The following is a 24,672-nucleotide window of genomic DNA, read 5'->3' as shown; positions in this document are numbered from 1 at the left end:
CATGTCAGGAATTGTACAGAACATGTCAAATACTGAAAATGATACACGAATGAAAGAAACTAAATTTCTGGAGGGAGCGCCGACACGACAGCACGACATGAAAGAAACAGGCCGCCACAGTCCTTAACAGTATACCGTCCAGCAAGTCGGCGACCAAAGAAAAGAGGCCTGTGCGACAATGCTGTTGGCATTGTTTGGTACAAAAAAATTATGGTATAAATATCAAACATCAAAATGCTCAGTATTGCCGGTACAATTTAGCCAGCTGAAAAACTAGGCACCATAAGAGGAAAAGTAATTTTATTTCCATTATATATGTAATAAACAGTCATGCTTTCTGGCATTTATATGCGGACGTGCATATGTGCGTGCGTGGGTGCATTTGTGCGTACTTACATATAATTATTATAGATATGATTTATTGTTATCTGAATAACTTTACACGTTACAATATTTTTCAAAATACTGAGGCCCCTGCAGAAGGTTTTAAAAATATTTTGAACTTTTCAATAAGCAAGGCACATAGTATACTTCTCAACAAAAGTTACACCGCTATATAATGAATACTAATATAGGCACACCTGTAACTGGCAGAAACAAGAGGGCTTTATCATTACCGGACGAAGATCTTGCACCAAAGAAAAATAAAGCTAAACATATATCTCCTGGTGCTTCTGATATTAAAAGCGACGCTGAAATGATGAAGTCTCTGTCTTGATGAAGGCGCCATCTATTCCATTGCTGCTGCACTCAAGGGATCCGTTCAAGCGGAAATCTGTTCAATGTTAAATTCAACGATATAATCAATAGTTAAAGGTGTGGTAGATGGTCTTCAAACACAAATTAACTTTCTTCAAACTGAAAATCAAGCTTTTAAAGCTGAAAATTTAGATTTAGTTAACCGTCTGCAAATTCTTGAAGACAAAGCTGATGCCGCAGAGCAATACAGTCGTCGCGACAATCTGCGTTTTTCTGGAGCAATGGAAAATAACAGCGAAAACACAGACAAACACATCTTGGCACAGGCCATAGGCTACGACCTAAGTCTACCCGAGATATCTGTATCACATCGTGTGAGCAAACCTTGGGAATCAGGCAAACCTCGCGGCATTTTAGTTAAATTTAATTCTCGGCGTTCACGTGACAAACTTGTAAAAAAACGTTTGCTCCTCAAATCAAACAGTTACGATGGCATCTTTGTCAACGAAGACCACACCAGATTTAGATCTGAGCTCCTGTTTGAACAACTTGTAAAACGCAAAAAATATTCTTGGTGCATGGGCGTCCGAAGGAACAATTCTGGCATAGGTTGTCAAAGATAAAAATAAGTTTCAGTACGTAGAATTCACTCAAAACGTGACCTGACACCTTTCTTGTCATACTCCGTGGCAGATTAACTTTTGCCGACTATCTTTTGTCCTGCAGTACGCAGTCAATAGTTTTGTTGTAAATGTAGAACAATCTCGCGAATTTAGAGTACCTTACATTTTATTGATACCTATCTTGTTGTACTGATATACATACGTACAAGATTTTCGTTATTCATTGATGATATAGTTTGATTTTGACGTTTGAGAGTTCAATTTATAGACTCGTCTGCAAATTAGGGAAACCATCATGATTTACCTTGCCTTAGTTAGGTAAGAATCACTATCGTACTGAATAATTCTACCTAAATAACGGACTGTTCCATTATTAAAAGTACAAAAACATCGTTGACATTAAAACCGAACTACTAGTATATACTACAATATATGTATGTAAATTCATTACAGCGATTTTGTGACAGCTGTCAGTTAACCTTTTGCTAGTGTTATACACAGGTGGGAGTAGCGTACCTAGGATACAGTATGGGTCCATGGGCCATATACACTTAAATATATTGTAATTATTATGTTTTCCAAGGAAGGAAATGCTAAAACGTCATTTTGAAAATATTTTGCCCCGGTGACAATGAGCCATGAAAAAGGTAGATATGAACATTTTGACATGTGCATTGCTTCCAGGTCCGTATTTTTTTTTTAAATACTTCTTTACAAATAGTTGGCCGTCTTTTGGGCAATTGAATACTCTTTCAGAAAAATCTTACTTCAAAGCCCAGTTGCAAACCGTTTACGCACAGCGAGCGAGCAACGACGTAAAAACGGTCTTGTTTTCTCTATCCGAATTAATCCCACCCTCTTTTAGTACCAAAGTCTTTCCCCTAAAACACACCAAGCACAGCGTGCCAGTTAAAAATAACGTTATGACCGTTCAGAACAGGCTAAATGCAAACTAACAAGACCGAAAATCAGGTTCAATCCTACTTCGTTACTTACAGATTCGCTATTTAACTTGTTCGCTTTCGCAAATTACCTTCGCCTGCCAAGATTACCGATGACAAGACGGTAGTTGTAAAGACAGTTTTCATTGGCGGAGACAGTTTACGTATTTCAAATGTAGCGATAAAATCCGAAGAGTACCCGAATATAAACAAGCAGCGATGGCTCACGAAGATTATTTACCAAATTCAAATTAAATAAAACTGGTAAGTAACTAAGTGGGATTGAACCTTATTTTTTGTCTTGTTAGTACGTTTACATTTCGACCCGCCCGCTTAGCTCAGTAGGTAGAGCGTCGGTCTACGGATCGCGGGGTCGTGAGTTCGATCCTCGGGCTGGGCGTATGTTCTCCGTGACTATTTGATAAACGACATTGTGTCTGAAATCATTAGTCCTCCACCTCTGATTCATGTGGGGAAGTTGGCAGTTACTTGCGGAGAACAGGTTTGTACTGGTACAGAATCCAGGAACACTGGTTAGGTTAACTGCCCGCCGTTACATGACTGAAATACTGTTGAAAAACGGCGTTAAACCCAAAACAAACAAACAAACAAACGTTTACATTTCGTCCGCTTGTAACGCTATTTTTAACTGACACGGAATACTTGATGTGTTGGTGCGGAAAATGTGTGGGATTTATTCGGATAGAGAAAAACCTATCGTTTTAACGCCGTTGCTCGCTCTCTATGCGTAAACGGTTTGCAACTGGGTTTTAAAGTAAGGTTTTTCTGAAAGATTATTCACTTGCCCAAAAAGACGGCCAATCATTGATAAGGAAATATTGTTTCGAAAGAAATACGGACCTGGAAGCAAGGCACATGTCAAAATGATCATATCTACCTTGCAGTTACTTGCGGAGAACAGGTTTGTACTGGTACAGAATCCAGGAACACTTGTTAGGTTAACTGCCCGCCGTTACATGACTGAAATATTGTTGAAAACGGCGTAAACCTAAAAAAAATAAACGTTTCTCATGGCTCATTGTCACAGGTGCATTTTTTTTTTCAAAATGACTTTTTGTCATTTTTATTTCTCAGAAAACATTATAATTGTATAAATTTAAATGTATATGGCTCATGGACCAATACTGTATCCGAGGTACATTATTGCCACCTGTGGAAAATACATAAATACAAATGATTTTAAGTATTCATTGATGATATACTACAAAATATATATGTAAATTCATTAAACCTGTCAATTAACTTGATAGTACTATACAGATTTTGACAGAAAAATCTTCTTTTCCTATTTAATTGTATTGATTGTCATATACATGAATACAAGACTTTTAGTACTCCTCATAAAATAAACAAACGTGTTTATAAACATGGACGGTTCCAAACTGAAGGGAATCCATGCTCACAAACAAGAGCTGTCCGTAAGATGCCAAGCTCGACTATTCGAAATATTGTCCCAGAAGCAGGCAAATATTACCCAAAAAGGTTAAATATCAAAAGAGTTTTAAGTTCAAAAGGGGGAATAATTTGACCAAAATGCATATCAGATATGGGACTTGCTGCTATCAACTAGTTTTATAACCCCGAAGGCACATGTGAAGTTTCAATTCAATATCTGCATTAGTTTTGGAGATAGAAACTTGCATGTAAAACATTAACCAGAATTTTCAAAGTCTAAAAGGGGGCATAATTTGCTCAAAAAACATGTCAGAGTTATGGGACTTGACCCAGTGAGGTTGGTAATTGATCTAGAAAAAGAATAAACAAGTTTCAAATCTATATGCCTTTTAGAAATAGCTGTATATACTTGCACGCAAAACTTTAACCAGAATTTTCTAAGTCCAAAAGGGGGCATAATTTGGCCAAAATGAAGGTCAGAGTTATGGGACTTGCTGCTATCAACTAGATTTATAACCCCGAAGACACTTGTGAAGTTTCAAATCAATATCTGCATTAGTTTTGGAGATAGTAACTTGCATGTAAAACTTTAACCAAAATTTTCTAAGTCTAAAAGGGGGCATAATTTGCTCAAAATACATGTCAGAGTTATGGGTCTTGACCCAGTGAGGTTGGTAATTGATCTAGAAAAAGAAAAAAATAAGTTTCTTATCTATATGCCCTTTAGAAATAGCTGTATGTACTTGCACGCAAAACTTTAACCAGAATTTTCTAAGTCCAAAAGGGGGCATAATTTGGCCAAAATGAAAGTCAGAGTTATGGGACTTCCTGCTATCAACTAGTTTTATAACCCCGAAGACACATGTGAAGTTTCAAATCAATATCTGCATTAGTTTTAGAGATAGTAACTTGCATGTAAAATTTTAACCAAAATTTTCTAAGTCCAAAAGGGGGCATAATTTGCTCAAAATACATGTCAGAGTTATGAGACTTGACCCAGAGAGGTTGGTAATTGGCCTAGAAAAGGAAAAAATAAGTTTCAAAGCTATATGTCTTTAATTGATGGCAAAATACAATATATATCGCATATCCGTAGTCCTGACCAATCTATAAACCGGGCCAGTCTGTTTTATAAGGACAACAACAATGTTGACCCATTTAAACGATTAGTATTAGCTGATGATATACTACAATATATAAATGTTACTAATTAATTAAAGCGGGTTTGTTACAGGTGTCAGTCAACTTATGTGTTTTCCCTTGTTGACAGTACTAAACAGATTTTGACAAAAAGCCTCTTATAAAGAGAGTTTGTCACAGCTAACTTGTTGACAGTGCTATACAGATTTTGCTAGTTAAGCTAATCAATTGTTACACATAAATACAAGATTTTCAGTATTCATTGATGAAAATCTTCAACATATATAATTATGTGTAAATTCATTAAAGCGAGTTTATCACAAATGTCAACTAACTTGTTGAGAGTACAATTTAGCTAGTCAATTATTATATATATGATTACATTGTCATCTATAAAACAAACTAGAAAACTGCTCCACACGTGGAGATTCAAAATTAACAAGTGAAAGAAGTATTGTCATGCAATACAAAGTACCCTACTGGAAAGCACCTAATTTTCTCTACTGCAGTATAACATAATGAACCGATAGCTGTCAATGATGTATAAACAATATTGTACTATATATACACTATGTTATAACATCACACTTGGATTAAAATGTGCATATATAAAAACCCACAGTTATTTTCATATTAAATTGTTTTGGCTGATTATAAAATTGTTATCATATAAGTTATTCATAGTAAAAACAAAGGGAAATTAATCTTTAAAAAAGAAAAGAAAAAAAAATCTATATAATATAAGTTCACAAGAAACTCTTTACCAGGTAGAGATAGGTCAAAATACACCTAAAAATTGGATGTAACATGCATGTTGTACCACCATGTCTCGATTTTCCTCTACCGCCAGTAATAAAAAAGTTACAATAAAATCTATTTGTAGTGAAACAAAGGGACGTAATTCTAAAAACAAGGGTGCCTCATGGTGGTGAACATTTGGTCCAAGTTATATCAAAATCCCTTCATGCATGAAGAAGAAATGCTCCGTACAAAATCATTTTTGAATTTGACCTTTGACCTCTAAATATAACTTTGACCTTAGACCTAGGGACCTGGTTCTTGCGCATGACAATCCGTCTTATGTTGGTGAACATTTGCGCCAAGTTACATCACAATCCCTCCATGCATGAAGAAGAAAAGCTCCAGACAAAGTCATTCTTGTGTCTGACCTTTGGTCTCTAAGTGTGACCTTGACATTAGACCTTGGGCCTGGGTTTGGCGCAAGAAATGTTGTCGCATCCTGGGGAATATTTGTGCCAACTGATATCTAAATCCTGTTTTGTATGACAAAGTTATAGACCGAACAGGAAAAAAAATCCTCTTGACCTTTGATCTCAAAGTGTGATCTTGATCTTTAAGCTAGGGTACTGGGTGTTGCGCATGACACGTCGTCTCAAAATGGGGAACATTTATGCCAAGTAATATTGTAATCCCTTGACGGATGACAGAGTTCTGGATCGGACAGGAAAAAAAAACTTATTGACTTTTGACCTCCAATTGTGACCTTGACCTCTGAGCTAAGGGTCCGGGCTTTGCGCATGACATGCTGTCTCATCATGGGAGACATTTGTGCCAAGTAATATTAAAATCCCTTCATGGATGGCAGAAGAGTTATGAACGGGACAGGAAAAAAACTCTGTTGAACTTTGACCCCCAATTGTGACCTTGACCTTTGAGCTAGGGGTCCGAGATTTGCGCATGACACGTCGTCTCATCATGGGGAACATTTGCGCCAAGTGATATTAAAATCCCTTAATGAATGTCAGAGTTATGGACCGGACACGAAACAGACCCTGTTCATGCTATGTTAACATTTGACTGCTAAGTGTGACCTTGATCTTTGAGCTAGGGGTCTGAAACTTGTGCATGACACATCGTCTTATTATGAGGTACAAAAAGAACATTTGTGCCAAGTTATATTAAATTCCCTTCGTGGATGACAGAGTTATTGACCGGACACGAAATTGCGGACGGACGGACGGACGTCCGTCCGTCTGTCCGTGCCCGCGAAATGATGGTTAAGTGACTTCATAACGGTACTTTCTCTTTAATGTCATTCATTCCGTTCTGTTTATGTGGCCTTTTTCTTTTTATGTGACTGATAGAACAATAGAGAGAACAATGGGGGTGTCACATAAATACCGTTTGGTTAGAACGGACGGACGGACGGAATGACGGACAAGTGCATTCCTATAGTCCCCGAAACTGGTTTTCAACCAGTAGGGGACTAATAACGATAAAACAAAGATAATGATATTTGAAAAAGGCCGACATACGGAAAAATATTAGAAGTCGTTGATTCATTTAAGTATCTTGGAATACATTTTTTTAAAAACGGATCTTAGTACAGAACGCAGAAAAGAATTGCACAGCACTACGCCTACGTTTTACATAATTTATTTGTTGTATTCAATGACCCGTGATAAATGTCGTTTGTTCGACAGTCTAGTCGGCTCGATTCTTAATTAAAATGCAGCCGTATGGGGAAACCACGATTGAAAAGACATTGAACTGATACATTGAAAATGTTTACGTAAGATTCTGGGTGTTAAAAAATCGACAAACTTGGACGGATTATTTGGAGAGCTAGGAAGATTTCCCATGAAAATTTATAGAAAGCTCATAAGGTTGAATTACTGGATTAAAATTCTTAAATCATCAAACCCTTTGATCGTCCGAATTTATGAAATATCTCATATAATAATATGAACTGGGCGAGCCAAATTAAAACAATTTTAGATAACATGTGTGGATTAACCAAAGAACATTACACATTCCTTATTTACATATAAAACAACGTGTTACTGATATCTACAAGCAGTCTTGGTACACAAAAGTTAATATTTAATAATTCTGGAAGATTATCGTCTTATAGCTTATTTAAGCATAATTTCGAATTAGAAAAATATTTAGAGTGTATAAAGGAAAGAAAGTATCAAATTGCTCTTACTCAATTTCGATTATCTTCGCATAAATTGGCGATAGAAACGGGAAGATATAACAACACTGATAGACAATATTGTTTATGCTATCATTGTAATATGGGTATGGTAGAAAATGAATACCATTTCTTACTAGTCTGTCCGAAATACAGAAATCGATTTTTAATCCTTATTATTGTAGATGGCCAAACATAACTAAATTTGTAGAATTATTAACATGTGAATCCAGAAAGAAAATTATTAATGTAGCTAAATATATATATCTTGCTTTTCAGCAACGTAATACAAACGGTATTAATTAATGATCGTACAATATCTAGCATTGTTTACCGTAAAATCCTCAGCATTGTTTACCATACAATCACTAGCGTCGGTTACCGTACAATCTTTAGAATTCTTCACCGTGCAATCTCTAACATTGTTAACTGTAAAATTTCTAGCATTGTTTACCGTGCAATCTCTAGCATTGTTTTCTGTACAGTCTCTAGCATTGTTTACAGTACAATCTCTAACATTGTTTACCGTACAATATCTAGAATTGTTCACCGTGCAATCTCTAGCATTGTCTACCGTACAATCTTTAGCGTCGTTTACCGTACAGTCCCTAACATTGTTTACAGTACAATCTTTAGCGTCGTTTACCGTACAATCTCTAACATTGTTTACTGTACAATTTCTAGCATTGTTTACCGTGCAATCTCTAGCATTGTTTACCGTACAATCTCTAGCGTTGTCTACCGTACAACCTCTAACATTGTTTACCTACAATCTCTAGAATTGTTCACCGTGCAATCTCTAGCATTCTTCACCGTACAAGCTTTAGCGTCGTTTACCGTACAATCTCTAACATTGTTTTACAGTACAATCTCTAGCGTTGTTTACCGTACAATCTCTAACATTGTTTACTGTACAATCTCTAGCATTGTTTACTGTACAATCTCTAACATTGTTTACCGTACAATCTCTAACATTGTTTACTGTACAATTTCTAACATTGTTTACTGTACAATCACTAGCATTGTTTACCGTACACTCTCTAACATTGTTTACTGTACAATCTCTAACATTGTTTACCGTACACACTCTAACATTGTTTACCGTACAATCACTAGCACTGTTTACCGTACAATATCTAACATTGTTTACCGTACAATCTCTAACATTGTCTACCGTACAATCTCTTACATTGTCTACATTACCTACCGTACAATCTCTAGCATTGTTTATCGTACAATCTCTAACATTGTACTGTACAATCTCTAACATTGTCTATTGTACAATCTCTAACATTGTTTATCGTGCAATCTCTAGCATTGTTTGCCGTACAATCTCTAGCATTGTTTACCGTACAATCTCTAACAGTGTTTAACGTACAATCTCTAGCATTGCTTACCGTACAATATCTAACATTGCTGACTGTACAATCTCTACCATTGTTTACTGTACAATCTCTAACATTGTTGACTATACAACCTCTAGCATTGTTTACTGTACAATCTCTAACATTGTTTACTGTACATTCTATAGCATTGTTTACCATACAATCACTAACATTGTTTACCGTACAATCTCTAGCGTTGTTTACCGTACAATCTCTAACATTGTTTACCGTACAATATCTAGCATTGTTTACTGTACAATCTCTAACGTTGTTTACTGTACAATCTCTAGCGTTGTTTACCGTACAATCTCTAACGTTTTAAACCGTACAGTCTCTAACATTGTTTACCGTACAGTCCGTAACATTGTTTACCGTACAATCTCTAACATTGTTTACTGCACAGTCTCTAGCATTGTTTACTGTACAATCTCTAACATTGTTTACCGTACAATACAATCTTTAGCTTCGTTTACCGTACAATCTCTAACATTGTTTTACAGTATAATCTCTAGCATTGTTTACCGTACAATCTCTAACATTGTTTACCGTACAATCTCTAACATTGTTCACTGTACAATCTCTAACATTGTTTACCGTACAATCTCTAGCATTGTTTAACGTACAATCTCTAACATTATTTACCGTGCAATCTCTAGCATTCTCTTTCGTACAATCTTTAACATTGTTTTCCGTGCAATCTCTAGCATTGTTTACTGTACAATCTCTAACGTTGTTTACTGTACAATCTCCAGCATTGTTAAACGTACATTCTTTAACATTGTTTACCGTACAATATCTATTATTGTTTACCGTACAATCTCGAGCATTGTTTACCGTACAATATCTAACATTGTTTACTGTACAATCTCTAGCATTTTTTACCGTACAATCTGTAGCATTGTTTACCGTACAATCTCTAGCATTGTTTACCGTGCAATCTCTAGCATTGTTTACAGTACAATCTCTAGCGTTGTTTACCGTACAATCTGTAACATTGTTTACTGTACAATCTCTAACAGTGTTTACTGTACAATCTCTAGCAGTGTTTACAGTAACATCTCTAGCGTTGTTTACTGTACAATCTCTAACATTGTTTACCGTACAATCTCTAACATTGTTTACCGTACAATCCCTAACATTGTTTACCGTACAATCTCTATCATTGTTTACCGTACAATATCTAGCATTGTTTACCGTAAAATCTCTAACATTGTTTACCGTACAATCTCTAACATTGTTTACCGTACAATCCCTAACATTGTTTACCGTACAATCTCTATCATTGTTTACCGTACAATATCTATTATTGCTTACCGTACAATCTCTAGCATTGTTTACCGTACAATCTTTAACATTGTTTATCATACAATCTCTAGAATTGTTCACAGTGCAATCTCTAGCATTGTTTACCGTACAATCTCTAGCGTCTAGCATTGTTTACCGTACAATCTCTAGCGTCGTACACTGTCTAACATTGTTTACCGTACAATCTCTAGCATTGTTTTGTTTACCGTACAATCTCTAGCATTGTTTACCGCGCAATCTTTAACATTGTTTACCGTACAATCTATAGTATTGTTTTGTTCTTCTATGGAAATTCATGTCTTCACTACAGGTTTATTGTATTATACAAAATGTATGAGGCTATAAATGTATTATGACATTTAATGCCAATAGAGTTATGTTATGTTATGTTATGTTATGTTATGTTAATCAATAGAGGCTATAAATGTATTACGACATTTAATGCCAATAAAGTTATGTTATGTTATGTTATGTTATGTTATGTTAATCAATACTACATTATACATATGTAAATAATTCATTTAAGCGGGTTTGTCACAGGTGTCAATTAACTTACGTACCAAACATATTTTGACAAAAAGCCTCTTTTAAAGCGAGCTTGTCACATCTGTCAATTCACTTGCTGATAGTGTTTGGCTAACCAGTTGTTACACATAATACAAGATTTTCAGTATTCATTGATGACATACTTTAACATATATATGTAAATTCATTAAAGGAGCTTGTCACAGATGTCAATTAACTTGTTAACAGTACTATACACATTTTGACAAGGTATCTTCTTTTCCTATTTAGAAGTATTAGTTTTTATACATGAATACAAGAGTTTTAGTATTCATTGATATACTGCATGTGGGCCAATATACCGTGCAAGCATGCTCCAACTCAGAATGAAATCTTGCCATGGCCAATTTAAAAACTGAGCCATGCAATAGCTAATTTTGAGAGACTGGTCTTTACAACATTAAAAAGAAAGTCTTACCTCAGAAGTGCTGAAAGGAGTGTTCCATAAACCAACCGACAACGGACTGTCGGCGTTTGTTTGTGTGTTTACGTTGCTGAAAGATGCTGGTATTGTGTCTGTACTTGACTGAACCTTCGCGACATTGTGCGGCGGTGGGTCTCCGACACTAATTGCATTGCGCGGTTTTGACTGTTGTATAACATTGCTTTGTGCCGGATGTTCCAACTTTTTCCGTAACTGCAACATATATACATAGGTTTCTAAGTTTTTAATGTGATTTCCCAAGTGAATAATCTTTTCTATATTGTGTATATTTTAGCATTTGATAGTGCGGGTAAAATTGATGTACCGACGCTCGGATAACTATTTTTTTGTATTCGTTACTGCTAACAAGTACTTTTATACCTCTGTGTTTTAAATCCGAGGTTTTCTCGAGCGAGGAAGTTGAAAATGTAGCTTTTTTCATTTTTTATTAGATCTATTTAGTTTTTTTCCATTTTTCATTTCATTTTATTTTTATTTTTATTTTTTGTTGTTGAAATTTTGAAGTTTTGAAAATGTGTTAATTTAGTTAACTGAATATTTTGCATGATGCTTCTACGATTTTATGGAAATTTCAAAATGTTATTAACAACATAATTATGATTCTAATCCTTTAGTAATTATATTATAAAGATATTCGCACAATAAAAAGCGTTTGAAAATTTCTTGTTTGTGAACAAAGAAGTTTTTTAAAAAGCGCGTTTATTTTAGTCCATGGCGGAATTGATTATTTCTGAATCTAATTATGTCTAATAGGAAAGAAAAAGACGAAATGTAAATGGTGAATTTTCATTATTTTTCTCCAATAGTAGATCAATAAATAAAAGTGTTTTCTAGATCTTAAAAATAAATTACATTTTCAGTAAATGTCGAATTTGCCACACTGGCACATTGACCAAAAGCAAGCGTTATAAAAACATGTAGATACAAAACATGTTCGTATTGTATGTGAGCAAAAACAATACAAAAATAAGTTATTAAATATTAGGGAATGCGAGCTAAGAGTTGATGTACTGTATATTCAATTAGTCTTTTATCATACAGTTTTCAAAAATCTATATTAAGGTAACGGAACTATTGATCTTTCTAAAGACCTCCATTGATGATAATAGGCACTTCTTTAATTTTACATTATATTTCTCATTTGTTTGATTAAACAGTATTCATTACTTTTGGTTTGGCCCACTACATGTAACTTTCAGATTCTCAGAAGCAATTAAATTAAGAAATGTTAAGTAATTCATTTCTTTCACAAGCTAAAATTACATTATAAGACATTAATGTTTCAAAATGATTCAAAAATGATTATAAAATAACAAATTTTCAAATCCCCCAAAACTAACATTTGAATTAAAAATAGAAAAAAAAATCCCCCCCCCTCCCCCCACCCACAAGTATTTCTTTAAGAATATACCTTGCCGTCCTTTCTAGCTTCGCCAAGAAATTGGATCAAACACGAGGACAACCTTTCAAGTTCATCAAAATCCCAATACTCTTTTCTGTCATCCTTCCTGCAGTAACTATCCCGTCGGTATGTACTTCCAATGTCTTGATAAGCCCTTTCGCTGCCGCTAAATTTATTTCTAAAGTCTGTTCGCCGCCTTGCTTTGTATTGATTGTCCCAGTTTTCTCCAGAATTATTTATCCCGTGGTTGAGGCTAAAGAAGCGAGCACGGTCACTTTGTGGCGTGTTACGGGAACCGTATAATAGATGTTTGAAACTATCATAATCAGAATTTTTGTGATCATCTTTTAAATTTTTATAGCTCCAAATGAAATCGGACATAGCTAAGTGGGACTCCGGAGTTGTTTTGATCAGTAGAAACAATGTTTACAGTTATATACTTTTTTTTTTGGTTTCGTAATGTCGTTTTAGGCCAGACTTATGAAGCAAGTCTTACACTGTTCCTTTTTGACAATCTTAGATCAAAGAATAAAATCTAGATTTATCGTCTATGCGGGGAAAATTATGATACCTTTACTGCAAAATGCTCTTGGCGTGCGTAATTGAAAATCCTGTATTCTTTTTATCAATTATTTCTATCGTACTATCGTACTGTCGTACTAACTTGGAAACTAACAATTTATTTGAGCAAAGCAGGGTTTCAAAAGTATATAAAAATGATTATATATGATGCAGAAAGGTATTAGAACGTTAATTAAAATGTCAGCAGTCCACAAGTACATATGTACTTAAGTGTTTTATATCTTCTGGTCCTTTGGGATGTGTCCATTCAATATCTGTGTAATAGAATTGCCACTAGGCGTGAGGAGTGTTACACTTCCCATTACCTGTCATGAGTAGACTCAATGAAACCTATGCTACTTGCATTCCATGCTTCAAAAGGATTTTCTTACAGATTTTATCACGTATTTATGTACAATTACCGTTTTGCACTTGTAGTATTTAGCCAATCCAGTGAAGTAAGTATGTCTATAAGAGCAGTAGACTCGGATCCCGGAATGGCGTTTTCGGCCATTTTTCTACCTCTTATTCATGTTAGGTAGTTGAAATCAGATCCCGGACTTGGCATTCTCGGCCATTTATCCATCTCTGATACATTTCAGTAAGTTCTATCCGAATCCCGGCGTTGTTCTCGGCCGTTTATCCACCACTGATTCATGTCAGGAATTGTACAGAACATGTCAAATATTGAAAATGCTACACGAATGAAGGAAACTAAAGTTGTGGAGAGAGCGCCGACACGACTGTACGACATGGAAGAAACGAGCCAGCCCATTCCGTAATAGTGTACCGTCATGCTTTCTGGCATTTATATGCGGGCGTGCATGTGTGCGTGCGTGTGTGCGTGTGTGCGTGTGTGCGTGCATTTATGCGTATTTATATATAATAATGATAGATTTGATTTATTGTTATCTGAATAACTTTACACATTACAATATTTTTTAGAATACTGAGGCCCATGCCTTTTCGATAAGCAAGGCATATTTTATAGATATAATGTTTTACACTGTTTATGAAATCTCCACGACAGTACGTTGAATTTTAACCCTTTCCATGCTGGACACGATTGATTCTGCCTTTGCGACCAGTGTAGATCGTGATCAGCCTGCATATCCGTGCAGCCTGATCAAGATCTGCACTGTTCGCTATTCAGCCAGTATCTTTTTGGTAAGCATCCCTTTTAAAAGTTAATTTTACTGTCCAAGTTGAAAGATAGACAAGGTCATTATAGAAATTTAGCAGGGTAAGGGTAAAGGTTCAGAGGAATGACATGCATTATAATTTAGACTAAACATTATCTTAGACAGTTCAAACTGTTCCCATTTATCAACAACAACTTGTATTTACAGAAGAAATTTTAAAGATCTAACGGTCAAATCCTCCTGGAGCACCAAATGATACATCAATATGATACATCAATATCATGTCCACTACAACTGAGGACTGAATCTTCAAACAATATCTCCTAGAAGCCTGTCTAATTTTATATGATTTTATAGGAAATCGCCTTCAGTAAATATCTACAAAGACTGTATATACTATTCCGATTTTTCAAAGAAATATAACTGTGAAGGCATGTTTTTTCTCTATATATTCATAAAAAAATTCAAAATGCCTTACTTTGGGCAACCCTCTACCATACTAAATGTGTTACCTGTTTGTGCAATGAAGCTCAGGTGAGCAATCTAGGACCTTTATGACCCTCTAGTTTCTGATTTTGTTTTAGTTTCCGTAAGAGATTAATATACGGCACACCTAGTGTCATAATTGCGAGTGAACATCGTATGCAATGTTTTTGCGAGCATTGCCACGACTGGACATGTAAATATGGCGTTCATAATTGATAGATTATTTGATCTTACATGTAAAACAAACAAATTTTCTTTTTATCATATGTAACTAAATTTGCCCATTTTATAGTTTCTTACCAGTGAAAAAATACCAAATATATTTCAAACTAATATTTTGATAATTCACTGAAAAACCTGTAATGACAAGATATACTTCGTTATGTAAACTTTTTTTTATTTGTGTGATGTTACATTACCATAACGACCGTGAACCTTCAACACCACGTGCGTGCATATAATTAAAATAGAATAGTTATATAACATTCGCTAGTAAGGCCACAAGAACTATATTTGGTTCTGTGCTGAGCACATTATACGGCGATAGACAAAATTTCATTAATTTTGAAGGAGACTGGTAACAGAAATTATTTATTTCACATGTTATGTTCGGAACAGACGTTAAATGTTATGAAACTGGCATTTATTATGTAAATTAAAATGAAAACAACTTATATAATTTGAATTAATTTTATGGAAAATGCAAATTAAAACTTAACTAGTGTGCCAACGACTGTCACAGTACTTTACTTTTGACTAATATAAGGACAGTTTAATGTTTTCGTCGTTTATTTCAGCAAACCACCAATATCAGTAATACTGAGATTATTTTTGATTAAAGTTTTTGGTTTAACTTAATTAATTTTAATCATGTTTGTGGCGAATTGAGGAATGGAATATTTCCTTGATTTTATGGTCGAGGAAAAAAAAACACTGGTTATAACTATGTTCCTCACGGTTTTCCTTGTTAAAATGTTGTATTAAAGTCTGTTTTAGACAATGGTCATTCTTGGAAACATAATGGACCACTTAATTTATGAGGACAACCAATGAATGATGTTACCGTTACCCTCCATATTCCAACAAACTAGTCATATTTATAATGGTACATGATGACAAACTTACCCTGATAAACTGACACAAGAGAATACACACTGTAGTCTCTCCTAATATATGAGGGTAACAGATGACTGACAAATCTAAGGCCCACTGACCAGGGTCACAGGTGGTCACAGGTCGTTGTAACCCATCAATAAAGTTAGCAATATTGGTGCTACAAAATTACAAAAAATATTCATCATACCCTCGAGGCAGTTAATAAAATGTATAAGTGAGAAAGGTAAAGTTAAGATAAAACCATTAAAGGTCCAGTAACTCTTTAAATTTACTTACAGAACATTAATTTGTGTTGATAGTTTAGTGATATAACTGTGTTTTATTTTACTCTAAAACAACGTTACCAAATACCATTCTATGGCATTTAATCTTATTTTTTTGCAATACCGTTGAAAAAATACTGTGCTGTATTTCTGTTGTAGCCTATACTTAAACTTAAAAAGAAATGCTAGGATTATATTTTTCAGCAAAAAAGGCCAATATCTTTTTTGGTAAAAAAATGCTACTTGAAATTATAACATCCAAAGTGTTTCTGGGACTTTAATACCCTTGGTAAATCATAATGTTACCAAGAATGACCATTGTCTAAAACACAGACTTTAATAGAACATTTTTAACAAGGAAACCGTGATGAACATAGTTATAACCAGTGTTTTGTCCTCGACCATAAAATCAAGGAAATATTCTATTCCTCAATTCCCCACAAAAATGATTAAATTTAATTAAGTTAAACCAAAGACTTTAATAAAAAATAATTCCCAACATTAAACACCAAACTCCACTCATAAAATTCCTCAAGATATACAGTAAATCTTGCTCAAGAGGCCACTTGTATTTAGAGAACATTTGTCTTAAGACCCATTTTATCAGTCAAAGTATTAAGGAAGAGACAGTTTCGTTAAGAGACCACTGTTTAGTGACTCCAGTCCTGAGACTCCACTCCAGTGACTCCACTCCAAAATTGACTCCACTCTAAAACTGGCTCCAAAATAGACTCTACTCAAGTGACTCCACTCCAAAATTGACTCCACTCCAGAGACTCCACTCCAAAATTGACTCCAGACTCCACTCCACAACTCCACTACACGACTCCACTCCATATTTACACGGTGCCTTAATTATGTCCTATAAAGTCCTATGTGTGGCATTGTATTAGTACCTCAGTTTTGAAGGAAATTATCTTCAAACACAAAAAACAGGGGAAAAGGAGCAGTCATGGCAGGTACGTTTCTTAAATATTCCCAAATATCTTATTCTTTATCAATATATTCCATATTTAAATGTCCTACTCTGTTGTCTAAAGTTTATGTAACATAGTTTATTTTAGATACTCTGTCTAAACTGTTTATGCGTGGATATTATGTTTATCTATCTAAATTATCCATTTGTAAGAAGAAGTTAAACTTGTTGCACATTGGATAAGAAGTATTTCAGTTATAAAGTTTTAACTGCCTAATTACACATGTATACCTACTTGTTATAACAATGAAGGCAGGAAATCATTCTATGACGTTTCACAGCTGTACGTTAAAGCAATCTTGATGGGTCACTGGGACCTTGATCTTTGACCAGATGACTCCAAAAGAAAAGAGGTTATCTACTGACCGCAGGTATCAATTCTTTGAGGCTAGTCTGCGGTAGGCCTAAGTGTTTCCCGGCTATTGTCCTATGATACGTTTTCAATATCGGGTCATTGCCACCTTGAGTTGGATATGGAGCTTACAGATCCATTCTGTAAGAATTCCACCGTTACGTAAAACAACAACGAACCACAGAGTGCAATCAAATCCTTTCGGAGAGAGTACTTCTAACAGACAACTGACAATATAATCATTATTGGTCAAAGAAAGGCATGGAGTGCATACAGTCTACTCTACTAAAAACTACTTACCTTACTACGCAGGAAAAACTTCATGCTCCAACGAAACAGATGGAGATAAGGTCGGGTCAATTGATATAAGAGTCCATAACAGGTTATATCCAAAGATTAACTCCAAGCCATTCTTCTGAATTCTTCTGAATGTTGGCGACATGAATGCAAATGTCGCAGCAAACAAGACGTATTGCGAGAGGCTATATACAAGCCTGGTTGTGGTGAAATGAAAAAAAGGCAACTGCCTGACTAACAACTTTGCAATTGTAAGGACGCTCTTTGAACAAGGTAACTGCAGCACAAGGTTGGATACAGGAACAAACTGACAACGTCATCATGTATGATAAGTTATGCAGATTTTTGAAGGTTGTGCGAGTAAACAGTGGAGCACATGATTGCAGAGATCACCAGCTTGTAGTAACGACAGTCAGGCTCAATTTTAACCTTGCAAAAACAAACTTCACAGAGTAGCTTGGTCAAAACAGATGCGAAAAACACTTTCATTCATTTTATTATTATTTTAATCATTAAACCACATCTGTAAAGCGCACTGTTCATCCATAGATCCGTTCAAAAGACATTCTTACTGTGGCACATGCACTACTCTATTTTTTAATTGCGCTTCTCATTCCCACGACTTTCGGACGTCTGCTGTCGGTATGCCAGAGCATTCTCCGCGGAACAGTTCATACCTCCCGACTGGGATCCGACCCACTCCAACCCCTACCAGGTCGTCCATGATGATCACAGGTATAATAAATATAACAAACAATTTGATTGGCTGACTAACTCGTGGGAACGAGATAGCTTTGTCGTGGTAAAGAGTTAGCTATGTCGTGGGAACGACTTACTATGTCGTGGGAACGAGATAGCAAGCCGTTCCCACGACATAGCTAACTCGTTCCCACGAGTTAGTAAGTCGTTCCCTCGACATAGCTAGCACGCACTACTCTTTTTTTTTATTACACTACTTTTTTTATTGCGCTACTCCTTTTTTACAATGCAATACTTTTTTCTTTAAATTGCACTTCTCTTTTTTTATGTCGTTCCCACGACTTAGTAACTCGTTACCACGACATACTAAGTCGTTCCCTCGAGTTAGTATCTCGTGGGAACGACATAAAAAAAGAGAAGTGCAATTGAAAAAAAAGAGTAGTGCATGTCACCTCTGTGCCACCGTGCATTCTAAAATTTACAAACGAATAAAAATCTGAAATTACATAAAAAACATAAACAAGACAGGACAGATCAACAAAGAAAGACAACATTGATCAATCGCACAATCCTGTAAAAAGAAATTAGATTTCAACAGACATTTAAAAGTCGGGATAACGTCTTCCCTTGTCATGTTTTGGAGACAGTTCCACAGCCTTGGACCTGTACTTTGCATGCAAAGATCTAGTAGCCTAGCATAAAGGAGACCTCGGAATAATTAAAGGACAAAGTGTTTTAAGGGTGGAAGTATACTGATATTGTATCCTTTTTATAGGTTGCGGAATGACATTGTGCATTGTAGGTGTGGGTAAATCATTTTTGTGTGTTGTACCTTATTTGTAAACCGAGTTCCTTCAGTACAGTAGTAATATTATTACCGTGGTGCAGTTTTAATTGCAGTATACTTGTAACATCATTTTTGTACTTTGTTTTCTTATAAAGTATTGTCTTACTGTAATTGTAAATGTCTTATGCCCTTAAAGGCCTATGACTTGAAATAAAATCTTGAAAATCTTGTAATAATACGGGCTTCCGATAGGGTGTATAATATGACGCATGGAATACCTCATAAAAACGCAGTACAGAAGAGAGGTCGTGGCATCACTGGTAAAGTATAGTCTTATGTGACCAATTCAGAAGGGTTGTGCATATCTAGACATGGACACAGAGTTGACCTGTTGCTCCATTTCCGAGATTTTTCACACTATTGAGTAACCGGCCTTTACTATACGTCTGCAATTTGTGTATAGCTATGCTTTAATGTGATAACTTTACTTCTATTATATCTATATGTGCAACTCATTCACGAGCAGACATAGGCAAGGTAACCTTTCATACAATGACAATGACAATTTTTTGTTTGACAATGGCCACCGGCCCATATCAAACAAATACAGCAAATATAAAATGAATACAAAACTGGTACCCGACAATGGGTTGAATGTAGTATTACAAATAAACCACTACTATCAATTCTAACTACATACAAGTGTGGTATAATACAAAAAGACATTATGATATAATTGAAGTGACCTGTACAAAAAGTACACACACTTGCCCGTGAAAGGTATAACTCACTTTTAATACAATTTTAGAACAAAACAAACCAATGGGGCATACCTTACAATTCAAGGCAGGTATGCAGAATATGACATAATAACAGTATCAAGTGTACAGTACATAAAATTGAGTTGAGCATTAAACCAAGGGTTATGCTTTAACATATTTTTCCTTTCTTTCAATGCAAAGTATGCATATTTTGCTAAATTAAGAATAATGGTATATGATGATGAACTCATTAAAACATTGAATTTATGTAAATTTGGGTCTGTATAAAACTTCCTAGGAATATAATTTTCTCGCAGAGCTAAAAGATTTGGACAGACTAATACAAAATGATATTCAGATTCTACGTCTTTTTTACATAACTTACAAATACGTGCTTCCCGAACAACATTCTGATATCTACCAGTTTCAATTTCAAGATCATGGGCAGAAATTCTTAAAATTGAGAGAGCTCGTCTATGCTTTCTCTCCATTACAATTCATAGATAATATTCATGTCTGAATGTACTTTTAAACTGACAATAATTGAAAAGCTTTGGGCTTGCTTGTGAAGAAGCTTCCCATTTCTGACGGTATTGATCTTTTAATCTCTGGTTAAAACTTTTCATAAAAGATTTCTCATTATGAACCATCTGGGCTGCCCAAACATACCCAAAACCGTTAGAAGATAATAAGTCCCTTACACCTGTACACCAATTCACTTGTCCGCAATTGTCAAGGTACTTCAACATAAGATAACTTTTCTTAACTAATCTTGTATCCCTCATTTGTAATATTTTAATCCAATATTTTAAACATCTTTTAGCAGCATTGATAAATAAAGGGAACCTTCCACAGTCGCCCAAGACAGCTAAATTTGCCGAGTTTTTACTAACACACGTGTATATTTTGCATGCATAATGCTGTACAGTTTCAACTAAAGAATGAGCATGTATTCCCCAGATTTCTGAACCATATAATAGGATTGGGCTTATTTTAGTATCAAAAATATTAAAGAACACTTTACGCGGGAGTTGACCGTACTCATATAGTTTAGATAATACAGAGATTAAAACTCCTTTGGCTTTCAAAGCTTGCTCGTTTGCCATTCTGTTAAGGGATAGCTGTGATGATAAGGTTACGCCTACATAACAAAAACTACTTACAACTTCCAGAACTTGACCATCGTAAAACCATTTTTCATGTTTAGACAACGCCCCTCCTCTTTTAAAAACCATTATTTTAGACTTTTGTGGATTAACTTTTACTTTCTTCTCATCACAAAACGTTTTTAGCAAATTTAATAGCTTTTGAAGTCCAACAACTGTATCGGAAGTCAGTGCAAGATCATCAGCAAATAACAACGATAACAATTCATTTATGTCAGGGAATAACTGTATACCCCTTATGCCACTATTTTCTATCATTTTTACTAGTTCATCAATAAAAATTAAAAACAAAATCGGGGATGCTAAACATCCTTGCTTTAGACCCATTGGGAAGTTAAAATAGTCTGTCAAACCTTCATCTGTTCTGACACAAGCTTCTACAGATCGATACATACCAATAATTGCATTGTACAATTTACCTTTTAAACCCGAACGCCTAAGAGCCCCCCAAAGTTTGTCTCTTTTAATCAAGTCAAAACATTTCATAAAATCAATAAAATCAATATACATTTTCCCACCGGGTTTGGCTAGTTGTCTATTTATAACTGCTTGTAAAATAAACACATTATCTGTTGTAGAGTAATCTTCACGGAACCCGGCTTGTGGCTCACCCAATTTTTCAAATAAATTTACATAAAAATTTAAACGCCTCGTTAAAATGCTAGTATAAATCTTACTGAAGATATTCAACAGTACAGCGCTTCCCTATTACTGTTTTATTGGCTTAAATGACACAGAGCCGTCTGCAGGCCATGACATCTGCATATTTCACCCACTGTTAGACAATCTGTCTATTGGTATCTTTTATATATAAGATTAGATCATTCCCAAGAACACGAAGGGTGACATTAAGCACATTTTTTATTAGTTTTGAATTCTTCGTAAAAGCATTTAGTAACAAAATATTAGATTATATATATTGATGGATTGTTTTATATGTTTTTGATATCTTAGTTATTAATAGTCTAAAAGCCGTATTTCCCTGTTAAAATTTTCTAAACACAATTTTTTAAGGTTCTCATTGGTCAGAATTTTATAGGGGAAAGTATATTTTTGACCATAGCATTTTCAATATTTAAGATATTATTACATTTCAAAATGATGTTAATACCGCTTTGGGGACCTTTCGAATGATGTACAATTGTATCCGAAACTTGCAATATCAACCCCAAATTCACGGATTTAGCGGATGTAACACAATACATTATACAAAACAGTATTCTAGCAGGAAACTGGAAAATAACGACAAGAATAAGTAGGAAGCTTTTAAGGCCGTAGGCTTCTAGAAAAAATATTATAATTAATGGCTGTCGGCGAACGTTTAACAGACAACAGAAGAAGAAAAAACGCTCAAAGTGACAACACTATATATCTTGTCATCCAGACTGCAAGAGGAGATCCAAGAAGCCAGCAAGTCTTAAAGCAATGAGGCTAAGAGTACAGTCAGAGCTGACACTTGGCGGCTTTTTTGGAAGTGTTGGCTGCCGCCCAGTGCGAAATGTCTATTGGATCACTAAAGCTCTCTTAAGCATCAAGACCATTTCATTACTACCAAAAGGACAAAATGACACCATAAGAACTCCTGAGCGTGACCAGATGGCAAAATATGGTACAACACTTCATTGAAGTATTAAAATAGCCGATCCAGCAAGCATATTCTCCCCACCAGGTGACCACGACATCACCACATGTCCATGTGAGAAGATGAAGCAAAGAAGCAATCAACGTCCTGAAGAAGTTGAAAGCGCCAGACATTTGCCTTCATCCGCGCTGGAATGCTGAAGGCAGACCCATTCACAGTCACGGGGGAAACAGGAATCTAGCAATGTAAGATACAGGTAACATCACAAATGATTAGGAAGAGGGGATAAACTCCCCAATAATGCAGTCTCCAGATCTGTGACAATGGGGAATATTAGTCAGTTACTTCCCTTGATTATGTCCAAGAAGTAGATTGGTGCTTCCTCTGTTTATATCGTTGACTTCTTTGTAATTTTCAAAAGCAATATCTATACTAAATTTTATTTCATTGGTAAATGATTAAGGATAGGTTTTCTTTTAGAGGCCCTCTGCTAAATTTAGGTTTGATTAATCATTTTTATTTAGAAACCTACACATATTTACAGAAGAAATTTTAAAGAACTAATGGTCAAATCCTCCTGGAGCCCCAAACGATACATCAACAACATGTCCACTACAACTGAGGATTGAATCTTCAAAACAATATCTTCTTCTAGAAGCTTGTCCAGTTTTATATGATTTAATACAAAATCTCCTTCAGTAAATTTCTACAAAGACTGTATATACTATTCCGATTTTTCAAAGAAATATAACTGTGAAGGCACGTTTTTTTTCTCTGTATGTTCATAAAAAATCGAAATGCTTTACTTTGAGTACCCTCTACCATATTAATGTGTTACCTGTTTGCGCAATGAAACTCACGTGAATAATATAGGGTAATTATGACCCTCTAGTTTCTTATTTTGTTTCAGATTCTGTAAGAGATTAATATACGGTTTAGTTGTGCTTTCTTGCCATAATGGCACATCTAGTGCCATAATTGCGATTGGACATCGTCTCCAGCATTGCCACGAGAAAAATGTAAAATATGGCGTTCGTAAGAAATAGATGTTTACAATATTTCAAACTTCGTTGAAAAACATATAATGACAAGATATACTTAAACTATTTTTTTTTTTTTGCGTGATGTTACATTACCATAACGACCGTGAACCTTAAAAACCACGTGCGTGCACTTTAGACTATTTATATTAACACGAGTTAAATAATTCACATTTCATGTTCGGAACAGACGTAAAATGTTATGAAAATGGCATTTATTATGTAAATTATAATCAAAAACAACTCACATAACTTGAATAAATGTTTATGGAAAGCGCAAATTAAAACGTCCAGACTGTCTATATTGACTATAACTTTATTATTTATAATAAAGCTGCTGAAGACTGGAAATTTCCGTACTTTTCAATCTTAAATACATTATGGCCGATCTGATCACTTTTAAATCATGTTTAATCTAAACTATAAACTTTTGTCTTTAGTTTCGTTCCGGCAAAGTGTATTGACACGTAGTTAATGAAATTTTAACAAGTGTGCCAAACATCACTATAAACGCCCGTCACAGTAGATTACTTCTTACTAATTATCATGGAACTGAGCAGGTTTTAATATAAAGACAGTCAAAAGT

At 35.1% G+C, this 24,672-nt stretch overlaps 1 protein-coding gene across 1 annotated transcript in view; it reads right to left on the bottom strand.

Moving 5' to 3' along the window:
- The window catches only part of LOC123528641 (transcription factor EC-like), a 41,166-nt gene extending 27,765 nt beyond the window's left edge, over nt 1–13,401 (bottom strand). Inside the window, exons 1-2 of the mRNA XM_045308517.2 lie at nt 12,868–13,401; nt 11,430–11,648 (exon numbers count right to left, since the gene is read on the bottom strand). Of these exons, the coding sequence (XP_045164452.2) occupies nt 11,430–11,648; nt 12,868–13,239 (591 nt within the window). The 5' untranslated portion in view covers nt 13,240–13,401. The remainder of the gene's footprint in view (nt 1–11,429; nt 11,649–12,867) is intronic.
- Nucleotides 13,402–24,672: the final 11,271 nt, after the last annotated feature.

This window comes from Mercenaria mercenaria, chromosome 13 (assembly GCF_021730395.1).
Source record: "Mercenaria mercenaria strain notata chromosome 13, MADL_Memer_1, whole genome shotgun sequence".
Lineage (NCBI taxonomy): Eukaryota > Metazoa > Mollusca > Bivalvia > Venerida > Veneridae > Mercenaria > Mercenaria mercenaria.
The sequence above is the reverse complement of the archived record's forward strand: the minus strand, read 5'-3'. Positions and strand labels throughout refer to the sequence as shown.